Here is a 17,571-nt window from a genome sequence, read left to right as displayed (position 1 = left end):
ATGCTTAATCTCGCAATTAAATCGCATCGTTGCGCGAACTTTCGTGGCTTTCGTTCTTCGCACGGAACTCGGTGAAGCGGCGAGACAACGTCGGAAACAACAGCGGATCAAAATATTATGTAAGTTACTCACGCGACGGCAGTAAGGCAAGAAACGACAGAGCCACCGAGAACACAACGCATGCGTTCGTAACTGGCATGGCTTTCGTCGCTCATAGTCGACGAGGAACTGACCACGTCAGGCCTGTCAGGCCCAGTCAACGCGGAATACCCCACGATAATGTAGAGATCATTTCGCAAACGGCGCAAAATGGCACTGTGTCAAGGAAAGGGGAGCCCGAGGATAGCAATGTCAGCAAAGAAATTCGCAGAAACTTTAATAAAACTGTCAAAATAAAATGTCAAAATAAATAATAACAATTTGCCCGCGTGTTATCGAGAAATCATAGATAATAGTCTCGGGATCATAGAATAATCTTATCAAATGAATAACTTTATTACGCGATTTAACGCTAATAAAACGATAACGAGTTAATGGGATTGTAATTTATTCGTATCATATTCTTAATGATTTTATCTCGATATGATTTTATCCAGGGACCAACACCGCGTGGCCTGATATCTATACTTGTTTCACTATATAGCTTCATCAATGCGCTCGTTACCACCGAAAGTTAGCAGCAACTTTTGCGCATCGTATTACTCGCGATAAGAGCAAGAGTCGATAAATTCAAACAACTCGGCTGAAACGATAATCACGAAAATGAACGTTTTACTCCAGAAACATGGAGCTAAACATATATGTAAGGTCCCGGAAGGATTACGCGAACTATCCACCGACATCGCACGCGAGGTTCGCTCTATGAAATCGTTTTATTTGACTTACACCGCCGTCTCACGTCGAAGGACGATTAAATTATTATCTGATCCGTAAAGGTACTGCGCTCGCAACCGAGGAACATTTATTGCTTTGTCGCTGATTATGTCGAAACCCTTTTGATCACACGGGAAAATGCAAAAGGTACTCTGTCATCTACAACAGTATCACAACCTCGTCCATGTCTTGATGTTACGTATATCATTCGCGCAAACAGACGCTAATTGGGACGTTAAGCTAATTAATTACTAATGTTTACATGCACGTGCACGCGTACCGGGTATACCAATTTGTCCCACGAATCATTATGTTAATTCAAAGGTTGCGGTGAATGACCGTGCGCGTATATCATCCGCGTGTGGTAAAATACGCGCGACGATCGTAAATCGCACTATAACCGTGCGTTGCATTCTACAGTCGTACAATTGTACAATTCCAGTCGCGGTGAAAGTCGTAGACAATATTTTATTGGGGAGCCAGGCCATCGTGGATATACTTCGTCGGAGCGGCTTGAGCTTCAAGCAGATCGCCCGCGCCGCGCCCAGGATTCAGGTATAGAATTTACTGTCGCGTGCCGGATAAGGATCCGGCAGTTAAATAATATTTCAGACATTCTTTCGTACTCTTTTTTTTCGGGTTCAGACGGCGTTCCGCGCGTACTTGGACGCGGCAGACATGCGAGCGACCCAGGTGTACGACGGTAATTACACGGTGAATTATGTAGAAAAACAATTTTGCGGCGGGTAGACCCGCCGCGCGCGGTATTTCTGTAACGTGTAACGGACAAAAAGTACGCGAGAGACATTCTTCCTCTTTCGACCGCAGACACAACTTGCGACGAGAGATCCAAGGTATCTCTGCAAAGTATTCTGCAGGAGACGGGGCTCACGCTGGAACTGGCGGAGAAGCATGCCACGATAATACAAGTATGCGCTAATTACCATACGAGACCCCCCAACTACAGAGAGAGAGAGAGAGAGAGAGAGAGAGAGAGAGAGAGACCTTCTATCACGGATCTTTAATGCTGATCGCAGCTCTTTGAATCATTTTCGGTGTTATTAATCAGGTCGCTTTCCGTGAGCATTATAAGAGGATGCTATTAAACGAGTCCCGTGGCATGATTCAATGGCAACGAGCGGCAACGAGGACCCTCGAGATCCTGAGAAAGGCAGGAGCTTCGCAAGCGGAGGCGTCGAAAGCCGCCATTTTGATACAGGCTACTTACCGCGGCTACTATACAAGGAAAAACCTAAAAATGAAAATGCGTAAGATTGCACCTAGTGCGTTTACTAGGATAGTATTTCAAATCGTATTCCCGGCCTCTTGCAGAGGCTATGCAACCGCAGGGGGAAGAGAAAAGAGGCGAGATAGCTGGGTGGGATATGTGCGAGGAATTAGGACTGACACCAATGAGAGCAAATGAAGCTGCATCCACTATACAAGTAAGCAAATGAAATTATATGTAAAATTATTATATACAATCATACATCATATTTATATCGAATATATATACGGAAAACTGAAAAGAAATAATCATCAATTGTCATATAGAAAGCTTACAGACGATATCGCGAGAGAAAAAGTAAACCTAAATCGTCGGTAGAATCACCGAGATCGAGAGAAGCCATTATGAAAAATTTGCATCAGAAGGTTTTCGACGAAGTCATGATCCGTGCGGGCATCCCCGCAGAATTTGGTAATCGAGAGGACTTGACGGAAGCTGCCGAAGAACTTCAACGTGCTCTTAAAGATCGACTTGCTCGCTTGGCACAAAGTACTATAAGCGATGTGTCTGTATAAAACATTTATTTTAAATGTGATATTACAGTGAGAAGGGGAGAAAGAGAGATTGGATTTATATAAATCTTTAAAAATACTAATCTATCTTAGATAGTAATCTAAGGAACACATTAAATCAGGAGAAAGTCAAAATGATGATTTTTTGTTACAAAATTTAACTGTTTGTTAACTTTAAATATCAAAATTAAGTCATTTTGACAATACAACTTGCTACCTGGAATATTATATGCATCTAAACATGTAAATAGATAACGACGAGGAAGAATTCGCTTACGAAGAGGAACCTGATGAATCATTTGAAGAAGTGGTGGACTCGATTAGCGTGCCGGAAGATTGGCAAGAAGATCGAGAGATCAAAATAGAATCTGTACGTGACGAAGGAACAAACGCGAACGTGTAATATTAGCATCGAGGAGAGAACTGAACTTTCCGGAAGGGGGAGGGAAAAGCGTCGCGATGCTGCGGAATCCTTGCCAGAGACCAATGAGATGAGCCAATTAACATGGAAGCTGTGGGCGAACAGTGCGAGAGAAGAAACGAAACAACGAGCGTACGACCATCACAAAGAGCCCAGCAAGCGAAAAGTCGTCTCCGGAGGCAGCCAAATGCCGGAGACACCATGGTTTTTAATGCACATGCTTACATTCGATAATTTCGTTAACGTGCCGCGTTTCCGTAGTGAGCTTTAAAATTCTCCCAGATGGAAACTGGCTCTCTTCCACGCGCATTTGAATAAAACGAGCTGAAAGTTAATTGTCCCGCTATACAAAGTTAATTTAATATAGAACTAAACCGTTTCGTGGGCTTGTCTAAAATTTGATTTACATAATTTTTATTCTTAACGTTTAGCGTTGTAATACTCTGCTGTATTATTTCGCTGCATTAATATACGGCGGGTAAGTAAGTGTCTCGCGGAAAAAAATTCAATGCGGTTGAAACGGGGAAAGGTGGAAAAGCGCGAGGATTTTGCTTAAATTTTTCACGCTGCACATCGCTGTACAGTTTATGCACAGTTATCTACTATCGCGATTAAAATGTAGATGAAAAAGCAGAAGCGGAAAAAATTTCAAATAAATTTCATATCGTTTTTTTATTCCAATGGTTCACGCGCACAAATGTTGGACGCTGGAAAATAACTAGAAAATACAAAAATTGCAGTAAAAAGTCCACGAAAACGTGTTTCGTGGAACGAAATTGAATTAGAAGACACGTCTACAAGGCGGTCGACTTGAGGAACAGCGGGTGGCAGCCGTCTCGTTCAAAGGCGGCTTCAATCGGTCGAATTCACCCTCTGGCGGCTCGTGTCGGCCACATACACGACCACGTATTCTTGCGATCGCGCCGGTTCCGCAGTTCTCGCAATGTGCACCTTGGCAACTGTGTCTCATCCTCGGTCCCTCGTGCGAAACCGCGTTTGCGATCTCCAGCGACGACCCCGGCTGATCGATGATTTCCGAAGTCAACGATTTGTTACACTCATCCTTGTTCCCTGTTCTGTCGCCCGATTGCGCTCTATCCCCGCACCTTCTGCCGCGCCACTTCCTGCTGGCTTTATATTTTTCAGCGAGGATGCACATGGAGTCCTTGTGATTGATAACAACCACGCTATCGTCGTCGTCTTCGTCTTCATCTTCGTCTTCGTCTTCGTCGTTGTCGTCGTCGTCGTCGTCGTTCTTCTTCTCCTTGCGTTCCTCATCGTTTCGCTCACGAGAGGCGGGTATTATTCCAGAATACTCCTTCGAGTAACACTGCCGCGCGTACAATCGACTATTCTCGCCTCGCATCTGATCGCGCCAGCTTTTGTGTTGAGCTTTCTCGCCGGAGATGCCATTCTCACATCTGCAATATGAATGATGCGAAGAGAGTGAATTAAACAGAGATTGTACCTGCGCGGCATTTTCATCCCCTCAATCACACATCTTCCGCCTCATTCGGCTTCTTTTTTAAAATAACGATATTTTAGAAAATTATTCATTATATAGAAATACGTGAAATGCACGACGATCAATACTTAATACATAATATAAGAAAACTGTATGTGAGATTTCTGTGGATACGCAGTCGTTTAAACTTTTGCCAATCCGAAATTGGCTCCAAATCTTATAATGTTTCCGATTCGTTATAACGGATTTGAATCGATTTGAGATAGATTTGATGTTGCGTGCTCTACTATTTATTAGTTTAAAACCTGTTACGGTCGAAAACGTTATTAAAAACTATTAAAAACTAATATACAAATCCTTTAAAAATTCATCACAAATCAATTCAGCTACCATGCGTAATGTTACATGGAAAGCGCGGTTTTGCTGAAGTATCTAAAAATGTAGCCAAGTACAAATCTAAAAATAATTTTATCAGCAGCGAAATAATTATGTAGGACGTTCAAATTGATAGCTAGAATATCAAAACCTTTCACTGCATTGCCCATCATACTTGAGAGATTCCTACGTATATATATATAATTACTTTAACGGTCCAACAAAATTATTTACAGATCTGTTTCTAACTAAATTTTTGAATACTTGAAACCGTTCTTTCCATCTACATTTTGTATTCTTAACATCGTTGACTTCAACGGTTTGGAGGTTCTCTCTGATATATTATAAAAAGGTCTCTTATTAACCCTTTGATATTTATGCACAAGCAGTCGCGTTGCGGACAACAGCAATGCCGATGGGAGCGATCGCAACGGTAATTATGGCGACGATGGTAGCACTCATCTCGGCAACGATCACACGACGATCTTGGCAGATTCCGAATAGAATCTTCGCGCGGATGATACTCGCACTGGCATCGCCAGGTTGAATCTGCAATTTTCCGATGGGTCGAATGACACTTGGTCAAAGTATTCGTCCTCGTCCACATGTCTTCGACATCCGAACTGTGGCCCCGAGTGTCGCTGGTAACGATATCCTCCTCCGCATTGCCGCCAAGATCGATGGATGTTCCGTGACAACTTGTCGGCGCGAACCCCTTGCTCCTGTCCCCCGTAAAATCGCCGCACGCGACTTCGTCGTACTTCTCACAGGGCGCAGAGTCGCACGGAGGATTTACGTTAGGATCCATGTTCGAACGCGGTCTCGACGGGCAGCGCGCTTTACAATGACGATAAGATGCTGGATGTGAGGATTGCGGGATCCGTTCTATCGATCTCGACGCTACGTCGCATCTGCATTCGCGCAAAGAAAGATTATTTTACGAGAGATGTTTTGACAAGTCCCATGCCAATTTCATTAGTTTGTCATCCGCGTGTGAGTCACTGGGTAATTCTCGGTGACTAAAAACTGCACTGTGCGCTAGTTATAATTTCAGGAAGTGTTTATTATAATTATGTGTGCATCACGTGATTTAAGAGGTAATCTCAGGTCGTGGTATTTATAGCCGACTTCAAGACCGTCTTAAGTAATGTCTTGATAAAATACTAATACTCTTTGTGATCGGTCCCGTCACGTATTAAGACTGTACAACAGTTTTATGCCCACTTCTATTAATGTAGATTAACTTTAATCTCAGTTCAGCTTACTCTTCACTTTTTCTTTTTAAAAATTAGAAAAAAAAACTGAAGAGTAAGTTGAGAACCGAGATCAAAGTTAATCTACATTGATGGAAATGAGCATTAATATCTTAAGATTTGACTATAAATATACCCACAGAGAGCAAGTCACGACAAAGGAGTCAAAATTATATTAAAATGAATCGGAAATGATTAAAAATGACTATTGATGAGCGTTTTGGAGTCATTTTGACAATATTTTGATATCATAATGGCTTGTTGTTCTGCTTGGATAAAAGCCTGTTTTGGTACATCGTTAAATGCCAATGTTTCGCGAGCATTGCAATTCATTTTATTAGGGCGAGATACAACTTGATACTACGCTTTTATTGTGTCGTAAACTACGTGACTTCCTTGAAAAAGGTACGCGTAGAAGTCTGAGAAGCATCATAATTATGTGTCTTTTAATAGCCCAAAATATCGATGAATGACTGAGAAATGAACTAAAAATTCCAACCAAAAAGTAAATTACCAATAACCCACGCAGCTCGAAATATGTCAATCATAGCGCTTTGTCTCCTTTATGCAAAATCCTAAGAAGCGAAACGTTCGAAACTCATCTCTTCCATTATGAGATTTGATAAGAATCATTTTTTAAACGTCGTATCTTTTCATAATGCTAACGCAATAACAGGATGAAGAGTCGTTAGTTCATTTACTGAAAACATCGCAAGGCCGAGACGTTGCAAACGAGAGGGACAAACCTGTCTCGGTCGATCAATTTCACAAATTCATTTTTACGATCGGCATCCGATGACGCAAACTCCTCGCGCTCTCTGCTTGGCACGGTATCGACCGCATCTCCACCATTGCACTCATCCCGCAGCTCCGAAACGTCCTCGCCGACGTTTCTTGTCCGGTAGCAACTGCAACTGATCGAGTTCTCCTTGTTATAGGAACGATCGTAGCCGGAGTCGTGATTCCGCACGCTTGCTGGACAAACATGATCGGATCCTGAGTTGTGTGCGCGTCTCACCAGCATGGAGCTCGATCTGACTTGATTGATAGGCCCTTCGCGGCTCGTCGTGATTTCCTGCGTCTAAAAACGCCCATCCGTCAGAAAGACGGTTAATAAATTGCCCTCGATACAATCGACATGAATCATAACGCGAAATCAGAAGCAAATGGGATCTGACTTAAATGCAAAAGAATCATTGCGGAAATCTTAAAAACTGATAACGTACAGAGATGTTCGTCTCGATTGACTTTTTCTTTTTATACAATTATGATTCGGTAAAACCTTTGTATTTCCGGATGCACGTTCGACGGTGCTTTCGAGGCCGAAGTCCTTCGGAAATTTGCGGCGGGCACGTCGAAAAGCGATCGCCGCTGCGACAAGCTGATGAGACGACGACGGACAAAGCGACATTACCGAAAAGCGATTATGGTCGCTGCAAGCATCTCTGTGATGTGGTAACCAGTTCAGGCGATGGTCCTGATTACAGTGATCGATTCTGGAAATTCGGAATAGTCGAGACACAGCCTTTATCGCCTGTTATCCAACGAAGCACAAAATATTTCCGAGGAAGGTTACCGATCAATATCACAATTGACGCGTGTAATTTGTCAATTCGTATTCGCACGCATGTGACATAGTCGTTAGCTTCACCTTTGATAATCCGAGGCGACATTTAACGATTGTTATTCCGTACATTTCTCCGATAATATCTGATGAATATTTAATCTTTTTATAATTACTTTATTTTTAATCTTGACGAATATGTTAACATAATCATATAATTTTGATTAATATATAATATATAATTATTTCAAGACGAATATTTTCGTCTTGAAGTAATTATATATTATATTAATCAAAATTATATTATATTATTACGTTAAAATATTCGTCAAGGTTAAAAATAAAATAACTATAACAAGACTAAATTTAAAGATTAACACCGATCTCTCCTTATTAATTTTCGTAAATTTCAAGCGAAGCATTGAACTTCTGGAGATTAAATGCTTCGAGCCGCGGCAAAAATTCCTTCTCGAGCTTTCGCTTCTGAAGAAAGAATTCACCGCGAGAACGACGTTACAGTGCGCCTCGCTACCCGGCAAATTAAACTTCCCCGAAGTATCGGGAACGCGGTCGCGTAACATACGGGAGAGGTTGCAAGTTTTCTGACGTAGCGGCTAACAGACCGCCAGATCCGGATAACGAGCGAGTCCTGCGGGCCGCCGGCGGCTTTATCGAATTTGTATCGAGCGGAATTTCACCCCATCCCCTTGCCACTCCCTCGCTTGCCCTGGAACACGGACGCCTTGGTCAGAATTTGATCGCCGTCCCTGCTACTGCCGCTACTGTCCTCCACCCATCAACCCGGCGGCGTTTAACGGGGCTAATTGCGACGATTGCTCGCTGCAAATGGAAACGGTGCGGTTTTATCGTTGTTTGCCAAATCGCGTCGACGTGGAAAACGGCAATCCATTCTGCGTGGCAAAAACGTGACAATAGACAAAGGCTGTCGACATGAAAGTAGCTACTTAATTGGCAATAACGATTTATTATTGGCTTTGCATAAAAAAACTGCATTAACTGCATATATCGTGTTATATATCTATCTATAAGTAAATGGAGAGATGATACGGTTTCATCGAGAGGAAACATATAAAGTAAATTATTACTCGCATGAGAATATCCAAAACAAATGATCTTTGAATGCGCAATGATAGAATAGTTTATTTAAAATAATAACGTTATTATCTTTTCTTGTATACATACATGTATATATATATATATATATGTATTATATATGTTATATAATATTATATACATATATGTATATGTGTATGTATGTGTATGCTGTACAAGAATCACATTTCTTATGTGATATCCTGAAGATATATTCTACAATTAATAAGTAACTATCTTGCAAATATGATATTATTATTATATAATATATAATCTCACACATCTCTTTTTCTCTTTTTCTTTCATTCATTCATTTTCTCTTCCTCTCTCTTTTTTAGCGTACAATTTAAATTATACTCTATAAATAATCTTTAACATTTTTACAAATTTTTACATACAGTTCAGTATTCCCCTTCCTTAAAATAGATTATTCAATTATAAGAATTGTCATAAGGAACATACAATTGAGTATACGTAACATGATGCAGTTCTAATTATTCACATTTATCAGATCTTTGCAGCTTGAGTCTCAGCACTTCATTATTATGTGTCTTGTCAAAACAACGTCACTTTCATCAAAATCACATCAATCGTCATCCAAGTAGAAGCGACATAACAAGAAATACTGTCTACTGTAGTTTTATGATTTTTAGTTCATCCATGGTGGGCAGGATGTCGGTGGTTGATATGACTGAGAGATTGGCACCTGATAATGCTGAACCGTTTGTGCAGGATGCTGCGGTCGCGGTTGTTGATGATGCGGCGGCGGAGGCGGTGGCGGATTGCAGATCGATTGCATCAATGGATGCGCGTTGTAAGGCGGCGGTTTCGTCGTATAGGGCGGTATTTGATTGTATTCAACATTTAATTGCTGCTCTAACACGGCGGTTTGAGTGGGAGAGCGATTACCATCAATGGAACCTGAGAACAGTATCACATCCTTAAAGACTTGTCAATTGTCACATTGTGTACATAAGAGTTACAATAATGTGCAGATTTATTATATTTCTTTGTTTTTTATTATTTATAGAAAGGCTGATATACTCATAAATGATTGGTAATTTGCAACAAAGAAAACATAACTTAAAATTCAAAATTTTAAGATAAAAATAGTTTGATGTGACAAATAAATCAAATGCCTACCTCGTGACCTGATCTGAGGTGGAGGCATGTTAATAGGAGGGAATCCGGGACAGACTGTAGGAGGTTCCCCTTCCCTTGGAATAGGCGGTGGTCTACCCCAAGGAATCCTCACGTGATGATTTTGCCACGGCGCCTGCGGCGAAGATGGAGGTAGAGGTGGACCGTTGCCGACATGAATATTTCCAGATTCCGCCATTACATTTTGATCATTTCCTATTTACAAAATATATCAAATAATCTAAATATCCATAGAAAATATAAAATTTTCTATGGATAGATATATCTCTTTTCTTTTATGATATATCTCTCAACATATTATATTACATTGAACGTACCTGAAGATAATCCTGCAGGCTTTTGGTCCAGATTTCGTTTCTCACCTAAACGATTAAGACATAAGATATGAAAAGAAAGATACAAAATATTCTTAAATAACTAATATAACATAATATTGTATTTATAAATGTGGCAAATTATGCGATGAAATATTGTAATAAACTTAAAAAATTCTCGCTGTATTCAACAAAACACGCACAATTAATCTTGACAGTTTCAATATCTATTGAATCATATGTTCACAAACAAAAAATGTAAATTTAATTTTTTTTCTGAATTTGAATGTAAATCTAATTGTAAGAAAATTGCTAAGACTAAATATCTGTATTATAAGACTGCTGCCGGTTTTCATCTTCCGCTTGAGACGTGTCACTGTGGCAATAAATAGAAATTTAGTTTTCTAAATTTGAATTTAATCTTACAAGACTAAATTAAATATTAGGACAATATTTCACGCCATTAACCATTGCCAAATCAGCAGAGCGATTTGGCAATTGCTATCTGAGTCTGAAAGCAAGCAATGCAATTTTTACATTCTTATGTGTATTATATGGATACCGCTTATCAATTACACTAAAAATTTGAAGTCATACAGTTATTTGCTATCTGGATATAAAGTAAATTTAATTATTAGAACTATATATTCTTCAAATTTCTTCCACTTTTTCCATTACAGATAACTGCTCAGAATACTGCAACACAATAGAGACGATATAATATCCACAAATCATGTGTTATTTTGTGTATTAATGTTATATAATAATAACATTAAATATATACATCTAGTTAAATGTAATAGTCATATATATTCCCTCCTTGGCCTTTCTTTGACGGAGACACACGTTTAACCTAAGGAATATAAAAGTCCAAGGCATTGAACTTAAAATAGTAACATCAAAAATATATATGTATAATATACCTTAACACATAATCCTATTAATATTAGATATGGTTAATAATGGATAAACAAACATTGAAGTAGAAAATCACAGGTTACACTTGCATCTGAAAATGCAGATTTATTTAATAAAAAGGACACTATAAAAAAAGCATTGAAATTAATATACTTGAGACACCGTCGCAACTGTGTAACACGTGCAATGCTTTTTTGTCTAATCTAAAATAATAATAATAAATAAATTTAAACATAACTATATGTCAAAGCATTCTATGCACACTGTGAGATTGCAATAATCCATGTTATTTCCGGACGCCCGTCTCTGCAGGTATCCTCAACAAATGCGTAAAAAAGCAATTTGCTAAGACATAAATTAAAAGATCAAGGACAATTTTTATAATATGCTTACCACAAAATATTATTTACATTAATAATATACTACGGTCTAAGAGTATTAAGAAAATAGTGCTAGATATCTATCTGAAACATATTTTATTTTCTCAAATTTAATTACTTAAATTATACATCCACATAATTGTATATTAAATTTTAAAAAACATAATTGCCAATAACAAAATTGTATTAAAGAAAAAATTCAAAGTCTTAAGAAAATAATTAAAGATAAACGCTTTCTTCAAAAATACAATCTTTCTATTGGCATATCTTTTTATAATATTCAATATGACATTTCCGATTTCCAAAAGATATCTGGCAATTTTTCAAACTAAATACTCTTAGTTACAGACCTGGATGTGGAGGTGGCATTAGCATCTTGTTTCGATCTCCATGTGGTAGACCCGCAGGTGTGGGTGATGGACCATGTAAGACTTGCTGTTGTCGATCACCTTCTCTGCTTAAACAATGCAGGTGCGAATTATTAATTCCAAAATAACAATTTTACAGAAACGTTTCAAGCATTAAGACAAAAATCACCTGATGCACACCCTTGGATACTTCTGAAATGTGGAAAATATCTGGTTTTACCAGATCACAGTTAATTTATAAAACTTACATTTAGAATATTCCAAAGAACGTAATTGTAATGTCGTAGGACATTATAATATACGTTCAGATAATCTATGTATCATTATTTTAATTTTTATTCTGCAAAGTAGTAACTATCATCGCACATTCCGTCTCTTTTGGTTCATTACTTATACTAAAAGAACATGTATTGGTGATTCTGGCAAAAGCTTTTATTTAGTGATTTTAATATAGAATTATGTGTAACATGAGGAAAATGCAAGTATATTATTATCTTTGCATTATATATTGCAAAGATAATAAAATTACTTCATATTTTTCAAGATCTATACAATCATGCAAAATTCAAAGGAAGGAATAATATTTTGTGTGTGGAAGAGCAAGATATATCCATAATTACAAAATTATTAACTATTTATAATATGCAAAATTAACATTTTTCATCAAATTAAATTATTTTCAAAAGTTGACAGGCTTGAAAATAATTTATATCTTAACATGGATATATCTGGATCTTATAACAAATAATTATTGTTCATATAGTTATTAGATTTTGGAGAATAGTAATAAATATATCTGTGAATAAAAAAATATCTATTACAAAAATTTCATAAAATATTTAAATTTTCATTTTCTGCACTTTTAGCATTATCGTGCAACACCTTATAATGCAAAAGCAGGTTTCTGTAAAAAAAAATGACAATGACTTACATTTTCTTCATGTAATTCTACAACAATTTACAAATTTGCACTTGCTACAAGTGAAGCATAAGCGATCTGAAGCAGTTGTTTCTTTATCAATTTCTTTCTTCATATTGATAAACTTCTTTCTAATATTCGATTAAATTCATTACACGTTTACGCTATAATATCCTATGATTCTGAAAATTATCAGCTTTTTTTAGTAATATTTATTTGAAATTTTACACACTTGGTAGATTAACTTTATTCAAGTTTACAAGAACAAGTTTTTCTCATCCACAGTCTACCAAGGTATAACTAGATAAAATTATATAATATATAAAGTAAAGTTACGTTAATTTATATACTCCTCTGTTGTACATAAGTAATATGTACATGAGTACATAGGTACATGCAACTGTTTACATTTTATACAAGGAGTATATAATGTAACTTTATCAAAATTACATTAATTTATACATTATGACAACTCTATAAAAAAAAAAACAGTTATATTCTCTCTTTCTTTCACTTACCCTGTGCCATGCCGTTGCGCAGGTAATGGAGCACATTGATACGGTGGTGGTGGTGGTGGTTCCTATGACATACATTTTAAAAGAAATTAGCAAGAATGTTATATGATTTCATAACATATTTCAATCTGATATGCATATATTTGCAAACGACACTTTACCTGACCTCCTTCAACGTCTGAAAACCTTCTTTTAACTCCATGTGATTTTTGCTGTTCTGGCGAATCGGGCTTTTGCTCAAATTGTTGATGTGGCGGTTGCATTGCATAATGTACTTGCGTTGGTATATGACCGTTTTGATATTGTATATGTTGAGGATGATATTGTATTTGAGTTTGAACTTGCGGTGGAGGTACATTATGAAGAGATATATTCTGCGGTGACATTTGCATCTATAAATAATTACAAAAGCTATTACATATTTTTCACGCATAATGGAAAACAAAGGCACAGAGAGAAAGAGAGAGAGAGAGAGAGAGAGAGAGAGAGAGAGAGAGAGAGAGAGAGAGAGAGAGAATGTTAAGCATCATTACCTGCAATTGTCCTTGTGATTGTGATATCTGCTGCTGAGCTTGGTACAACCATGGAGCGTTTTGCGGTGGAGGCGGCTGCGTTGGTGGCGGTACGCTGGTAAGAATATTCATGGAATTCGGCATCTGGCTGATTGACGGCGGCGGTACTATTTGTGGAGGAGGTACCGGCTGCGGCAATGGTCCCTGTTCTACCGGACCCTCCTGATGCTGAATTTCGCTGCCAGGAGGAAGCGGTGGTTGTGGATGGTGTTGGGGAGACTGAGCGTTAGGTACTAAGAAAGTTTGCGCAGACGGTGGTGGAGGTACTTGTAAATGGAACGGCGGTGCGTGACCTTCGAATTGTGGAGGTATTATATGTTGAGCGACAGCTTGAGATTGCTCATGATTCTGTTGCAACTGAGGTGGAACAATGTGCTCGCCAGGTTGTAAGACAAACTGCGTTTGCGATTGCGACGCAGATGCCTGTACCTGTTGATACTGTATCTGATAGGTTTGGGGGACAGGAGGAGGTGGTTGATTTGGCGGAAAGTTCGGCGGCGGAAAATGAAGATGCAACAATGGCGGTGGTGGTTGTTGCGTTATATTGAGCGGCGCCGCGGGGGGAGGTTGTTGTAAATTGACGTTAACAGTTTCGATAATTCCTTGGGACGGTGTAGCGGGCCTTTGTACGTTTGGTTGCGTATATACATACGACACTGCCCCATTTACCGGTGCGTTGTTGCTCGTTATGAAACTCTGTTGCGCGGGACTTTGCGGCGGCGGTTGACTCATGACATACATTTGCGCCACAGGTTGTGGCGAGGATTGCGATCCTGGTTGAATTCCCTGGATTTGTAACGGCTGACCGGAATGTATCTGATACTGAACTTGACTTACTGTTGATGGAGGACCGATTAATTGTACTTGTCCAACAGATGGTGGTGGCATAAAAGTTTGTATTTCCTGCAATAAAGATATTTACAAAACTTTTTTTTTCAAGGGGTTTTAGTAATATCACTTAATTTGAGTTTGATAACATACTTGAGCTTGTGGAGGTGGAACTAATGGTCCAGTGTGAGGAGGTATATGTACTCCTGGCGGAGGAACTGATACACCAGGTCCTGGAGTACCAGCTACAGTAGCCGTAAGAATTGTTGCAGGCAATGTTACAACATTACTTTGTGGATGTTGTATAATATCTGTTACATAAAATGTAAATGTGTATTGAAAAATGTACATCAGCTTGAAAAAAAATTTTATATTTTTATAACAATCATTAATAAAACATAATTTATACAACTTACCTTGATGCTGTATTGCAACTACATTTGGTTGGCCTAAACTACCAATATTCATAGTTTGGAATTGAGCTGTAAATTGAAAAAAATTATTTACAATTTAGATATATGTGGCTAGTTATCTTAATCCTGTAAATTAAGCATAATAAATAAAACATACCTTGTGGTATCTGTGACTGTTCTATAACTTGCTGAGATTGTACTGGTGGTGGCTGTTGTTGAATATAGGTTTGTAATTCAGATTGTATCGTTTGGATTAAATTAATAGCCAACTGTTTTGCATTTTGCAGTGCTTCCGGTTTTGGATGCCTAAACAAATATTTATTAATGGTATCTTATCTGACTATAATTATTATATGTGACAAAAATCTCAGGCGTTCTTACTCTATGTATAAATGAAGTGGTTCTGGAGATTCTGCTCCCAAAACTGGATCAATAAACTGAGATCCTCTACCTCTTAAGGTTACATTTGCGCCAGTTTCGCCTCTAATATAAATTAAATTTGCATCACCTATTCCTAGTATTCGTCCGCGTGAATCAAAACCTTGTGGTGCATTCTCGATACTAACACATATCTTTTCCTAATAAATTACACATATCAAACAATAATATATAGGAAACTTGTTATTATAAATGAGATATGAATAAAAGATATTTACTACACTAGTAACTCCAGAATGTAAGCTCATAAGAGGAGGAGGAGCATTTGTAAACCTGCTTGGTCTATTTAGCGAACTCTGATGTTCCGTTTTAATAATTTCATTGATTTTTTGTATCGCCACTATTAAATAAAATATCTATTAAGTATATGAGTCAGTAATATTAAAGTATTAGTATAAGAAACGATACAATACAATCAACATTATGTTTTGCGTGTCCTTGTATATAAAGATATAATGGCCTTTCATTTGGACAACGTAGCTTTTCTTGTTCCGTCATAAAACGTCCACGAGTTGATACAGTTGCTCCTATAGGTTAATGCATAATATATATATCAGTACATTCGTATAAAAAGTACATAATACACAACACAAGCTAAGAAGAAATTTTACCTGAATATGAATTAATTTCATCTTGCGTGTAACCTTTAGTAAGTAAGGTCCTAGCGCTAGGTGGTGTCTCATTAATCTCAAATTCTGATGTATAATTCTCTCCATTTTTAAATGCTGCATTTGATGCTGTTAACTAATTACAAAAAATATACGGAAAATATTAATTTATAAAAATATAAAGTAACTCATTTAGATAAATTACATACCTTATTGTTAGAGTCAGAACCTCTTATTTTTCCCTTAGCCATAGAGATAAAATGTACACTACTGGAAACAATGTGATAATTCTCATGATCCCAACATTTTCGTGGGCTGTGAATTTAAATTAAAAAGTAAGCCAAGCTAATGAATCCAGAAGGAAAGAATGCAACAATTTACCTCAGCACGCGCCATAAAGTTCTGCCAAGCACCGAAGCTCATAAATCATTGGAGCAATAGGTTAAGCTTCAATGTAAAGAAGATTGACAATCTCACATCACAAACTCTCACTCACACTTTGTACAGTTATCTTAAATGCTTCAGGTGTACATTTAAGCACATTTAAGTATTATATCGATCACGTATATCTTACGTGCTAGTAGTTAAATGTCGCTTACGAGATAAAAATTCACCCAACCATAACTTAATGCTCTCCTTGTGTGAATAAGATAGAAAGCAATAGAAAGTCCCAGACCGAGAGTGCTGACTATGGAATACTGCGAATATGTCCGCGTTTTAGATAGTCAGCGCCTTTATGTGCACAAAACATGAACTACGTAGCCATATCCACAAATATTTCTGATGGGTAACACGCTATATTCACGATCTTTTGATTGTTTCGTCGGTGTTTCGTACTAGAAAATTGAGTTCACAATCCATTTCTTATTAAAAAATTGAGTTCACTACAATTCCGTTCCGTAAGGCCTATTCTACAATAGAGTCGTAAGAAATTAATCAATAGCCGATTATTCTTCTCACACTTAACTATGACTAGCTTTCTTATGGCTTACAACTTGCGATCCTATTATAGAACAGGCATATAAGAAATTTTCTACCCCTCTCATGTAGTCGGAACGGAATGGAAACAGATGGAATGTCGCCTCGGTCGCAAGCTAATTTAATCGAATTTCGTTATTTCAATGCAACTAAAGCAGTAATATGCATAATTGTGCAATTATCTTACCTATAACATTACTTTAAATAGTCAAAAATTACTGAATTATAAGAGTGAAATATATTTTGTTAAATTCCATTGCGTTCCGACTACATGGGACGGATAGAGAACATTTTT

At 37.8% G+C, this 17,571-nt stretch overlaps 4 protein-coding genes across 7 annotated transcripts in view; 1 reads left to right on the top strand and 3 right to left on the bottom strand.

The window, feature by feature from the left end:
• LOC108754879 (myb-like protein A) overlaps positions 1-260 on the bottom strand; it is a 6,162-nt gene extending 5,902 nt beyond the window's left edge. The window contains exon 1 of the mRNA XM_018497526.1: positions 133-260. Coding sequence (XP_018353028.1) covers positions 133-199 — 67 coding nt within the window. The 5' untranslated portion in view covers positions 200-260. The remainder of the gene's footprint in view (positions 1-132) is intronic.
• A 470-nt stretch (positions 261-730) lies between these two features.
• Positions 731-3,432, top strand: LOC108754892. Its single transcript, XM_018497551.1, has 9 exons — positions 731-852; positions 936-1,020; positions 1,316-1,428; positions 1,519-1,576; positions 1,702-1,802; positions 1,943-2,141; positions 2,206-2,318; positions 2,428-2,650; positions 2,925-3,432. The coding sequence occupies exons 1-9, from the start codon at positions 763-765 to the stop codon at positions 3,074-3,076; spliced, it is 1,134 nt and encodes a 377-aa protein (XP_018353053.1). The 5' UTR covers positions 731-762; the 3' UTR covers positions 3,077-3,432.
• Positions 3,433-3,725: 293 nt separating this feature from the next.
• LOC108754891 lies at positions 3,726-8,689 on the bottom strand. 3 transcript variants are annotated; one of them, XM_018497548.1, is made up of 5 exons: positions 8,450-8,689; positions 7,470-7,683; positions 6,934-7,268; positions 5,300-5,845; positions 3,726-4,515 (listed from the first exon to the last, which is right to left on the bottom strand). In XM_018497548.1, exons 1-5 carry the CDS (start codon positions 8,452-8,454, stop codon positions 3,876-3,878), a joined length of 1,740 nt encoding a protein of 579 aa, XP_018353050.1. In that variant the 5' UTR covers positions 8,455-8,689; the 3' UTR covers positions 3,726-3,875. The 3 variants fall into 3 exon arrangements, with proteins under 3 accessions (XP_018353050.1, XP_018353051.1, XP_018353052.1); XM_018497549.1 differs by having other exon boundaries at positions 3,729-4,515; positions 8,335-8,689; XM_018497550.1 differs by lacking the exon at positions 8,450-8,689 and adding an exon at positions 7,764-7,840 and having other exon boundaries at positions 3,729-4,515.
• Positions 8,690-9,247: 558 nt separating this feature from the next.
• On the bottom strand, positions 9,248-16,928 carry LOC108754883 (formin-like protein 20). Of its 2 annotated transcripts, none has more exons than XM_018497534.1 (16): positions 16,680-16,928; positions 16,508-16,613; positions 16,302-16,434; positions 16,104-16,217; positions 15,909-16,030; positions 15,634-15,830; positions 15,410-15,558; positions 15,256-15,321; positions 14,993-15,150; positions 13,973-14,914; positions 13,601-13,831; positions 13,443-13,504; positions 11,988-12,091; positions 10,343-10,387; positions 10,008-10,220; positions 9,248-9,785 (listed from the first exon to the last, which is right to left on the bottom strand). In XM_018497534.1, the coding sequence occupies exons 2-16, from the start codon at positions 16,547-16,549 to the stop codon at positions 9,514-9,516; spliced, it is 2,850 nt and encodes a 949-aa protein (XP_018353036.1). In that variant the 5' UTR covers positions 16,550-16,613; positions 16,680-16,928; the 3' UTR covers positions 9,248-9,513. The 2 variants fall into 2 exon arrangements, with proteins under 2 accessions (XP_018353036.1, XP_018353037.1); XM_018497535.1 differs by having other exon boundaries at positions 16,508-16,568.
• Positions 16,929-17,571: the final 643 nt, after the last annotated feature.

The sequence above is a fragment of the Trachymyrmex septentrionalis genome, unplaced genomic scaffold (genome assembly GCF_001594115.1).
Source record: "Trachymyrmex septentrionalis isolate Tsep2-gDNA-1 unplaced genomic scaffold, Tsep1.0 scaffold81, whole genome shotgun sequence".
NCBI classification, from domain to species: Eukaryota; Metazoa; Arthropoda; class Insecta; order Hymenoptera; family Formicidae; genus Trachymyrmex; species Trachymyrmex septentrionalis.
Note: the sequence above shows the minus strand (reverse complement) of the source record. Positions and strands in the feature narration are given on the sequence as shown.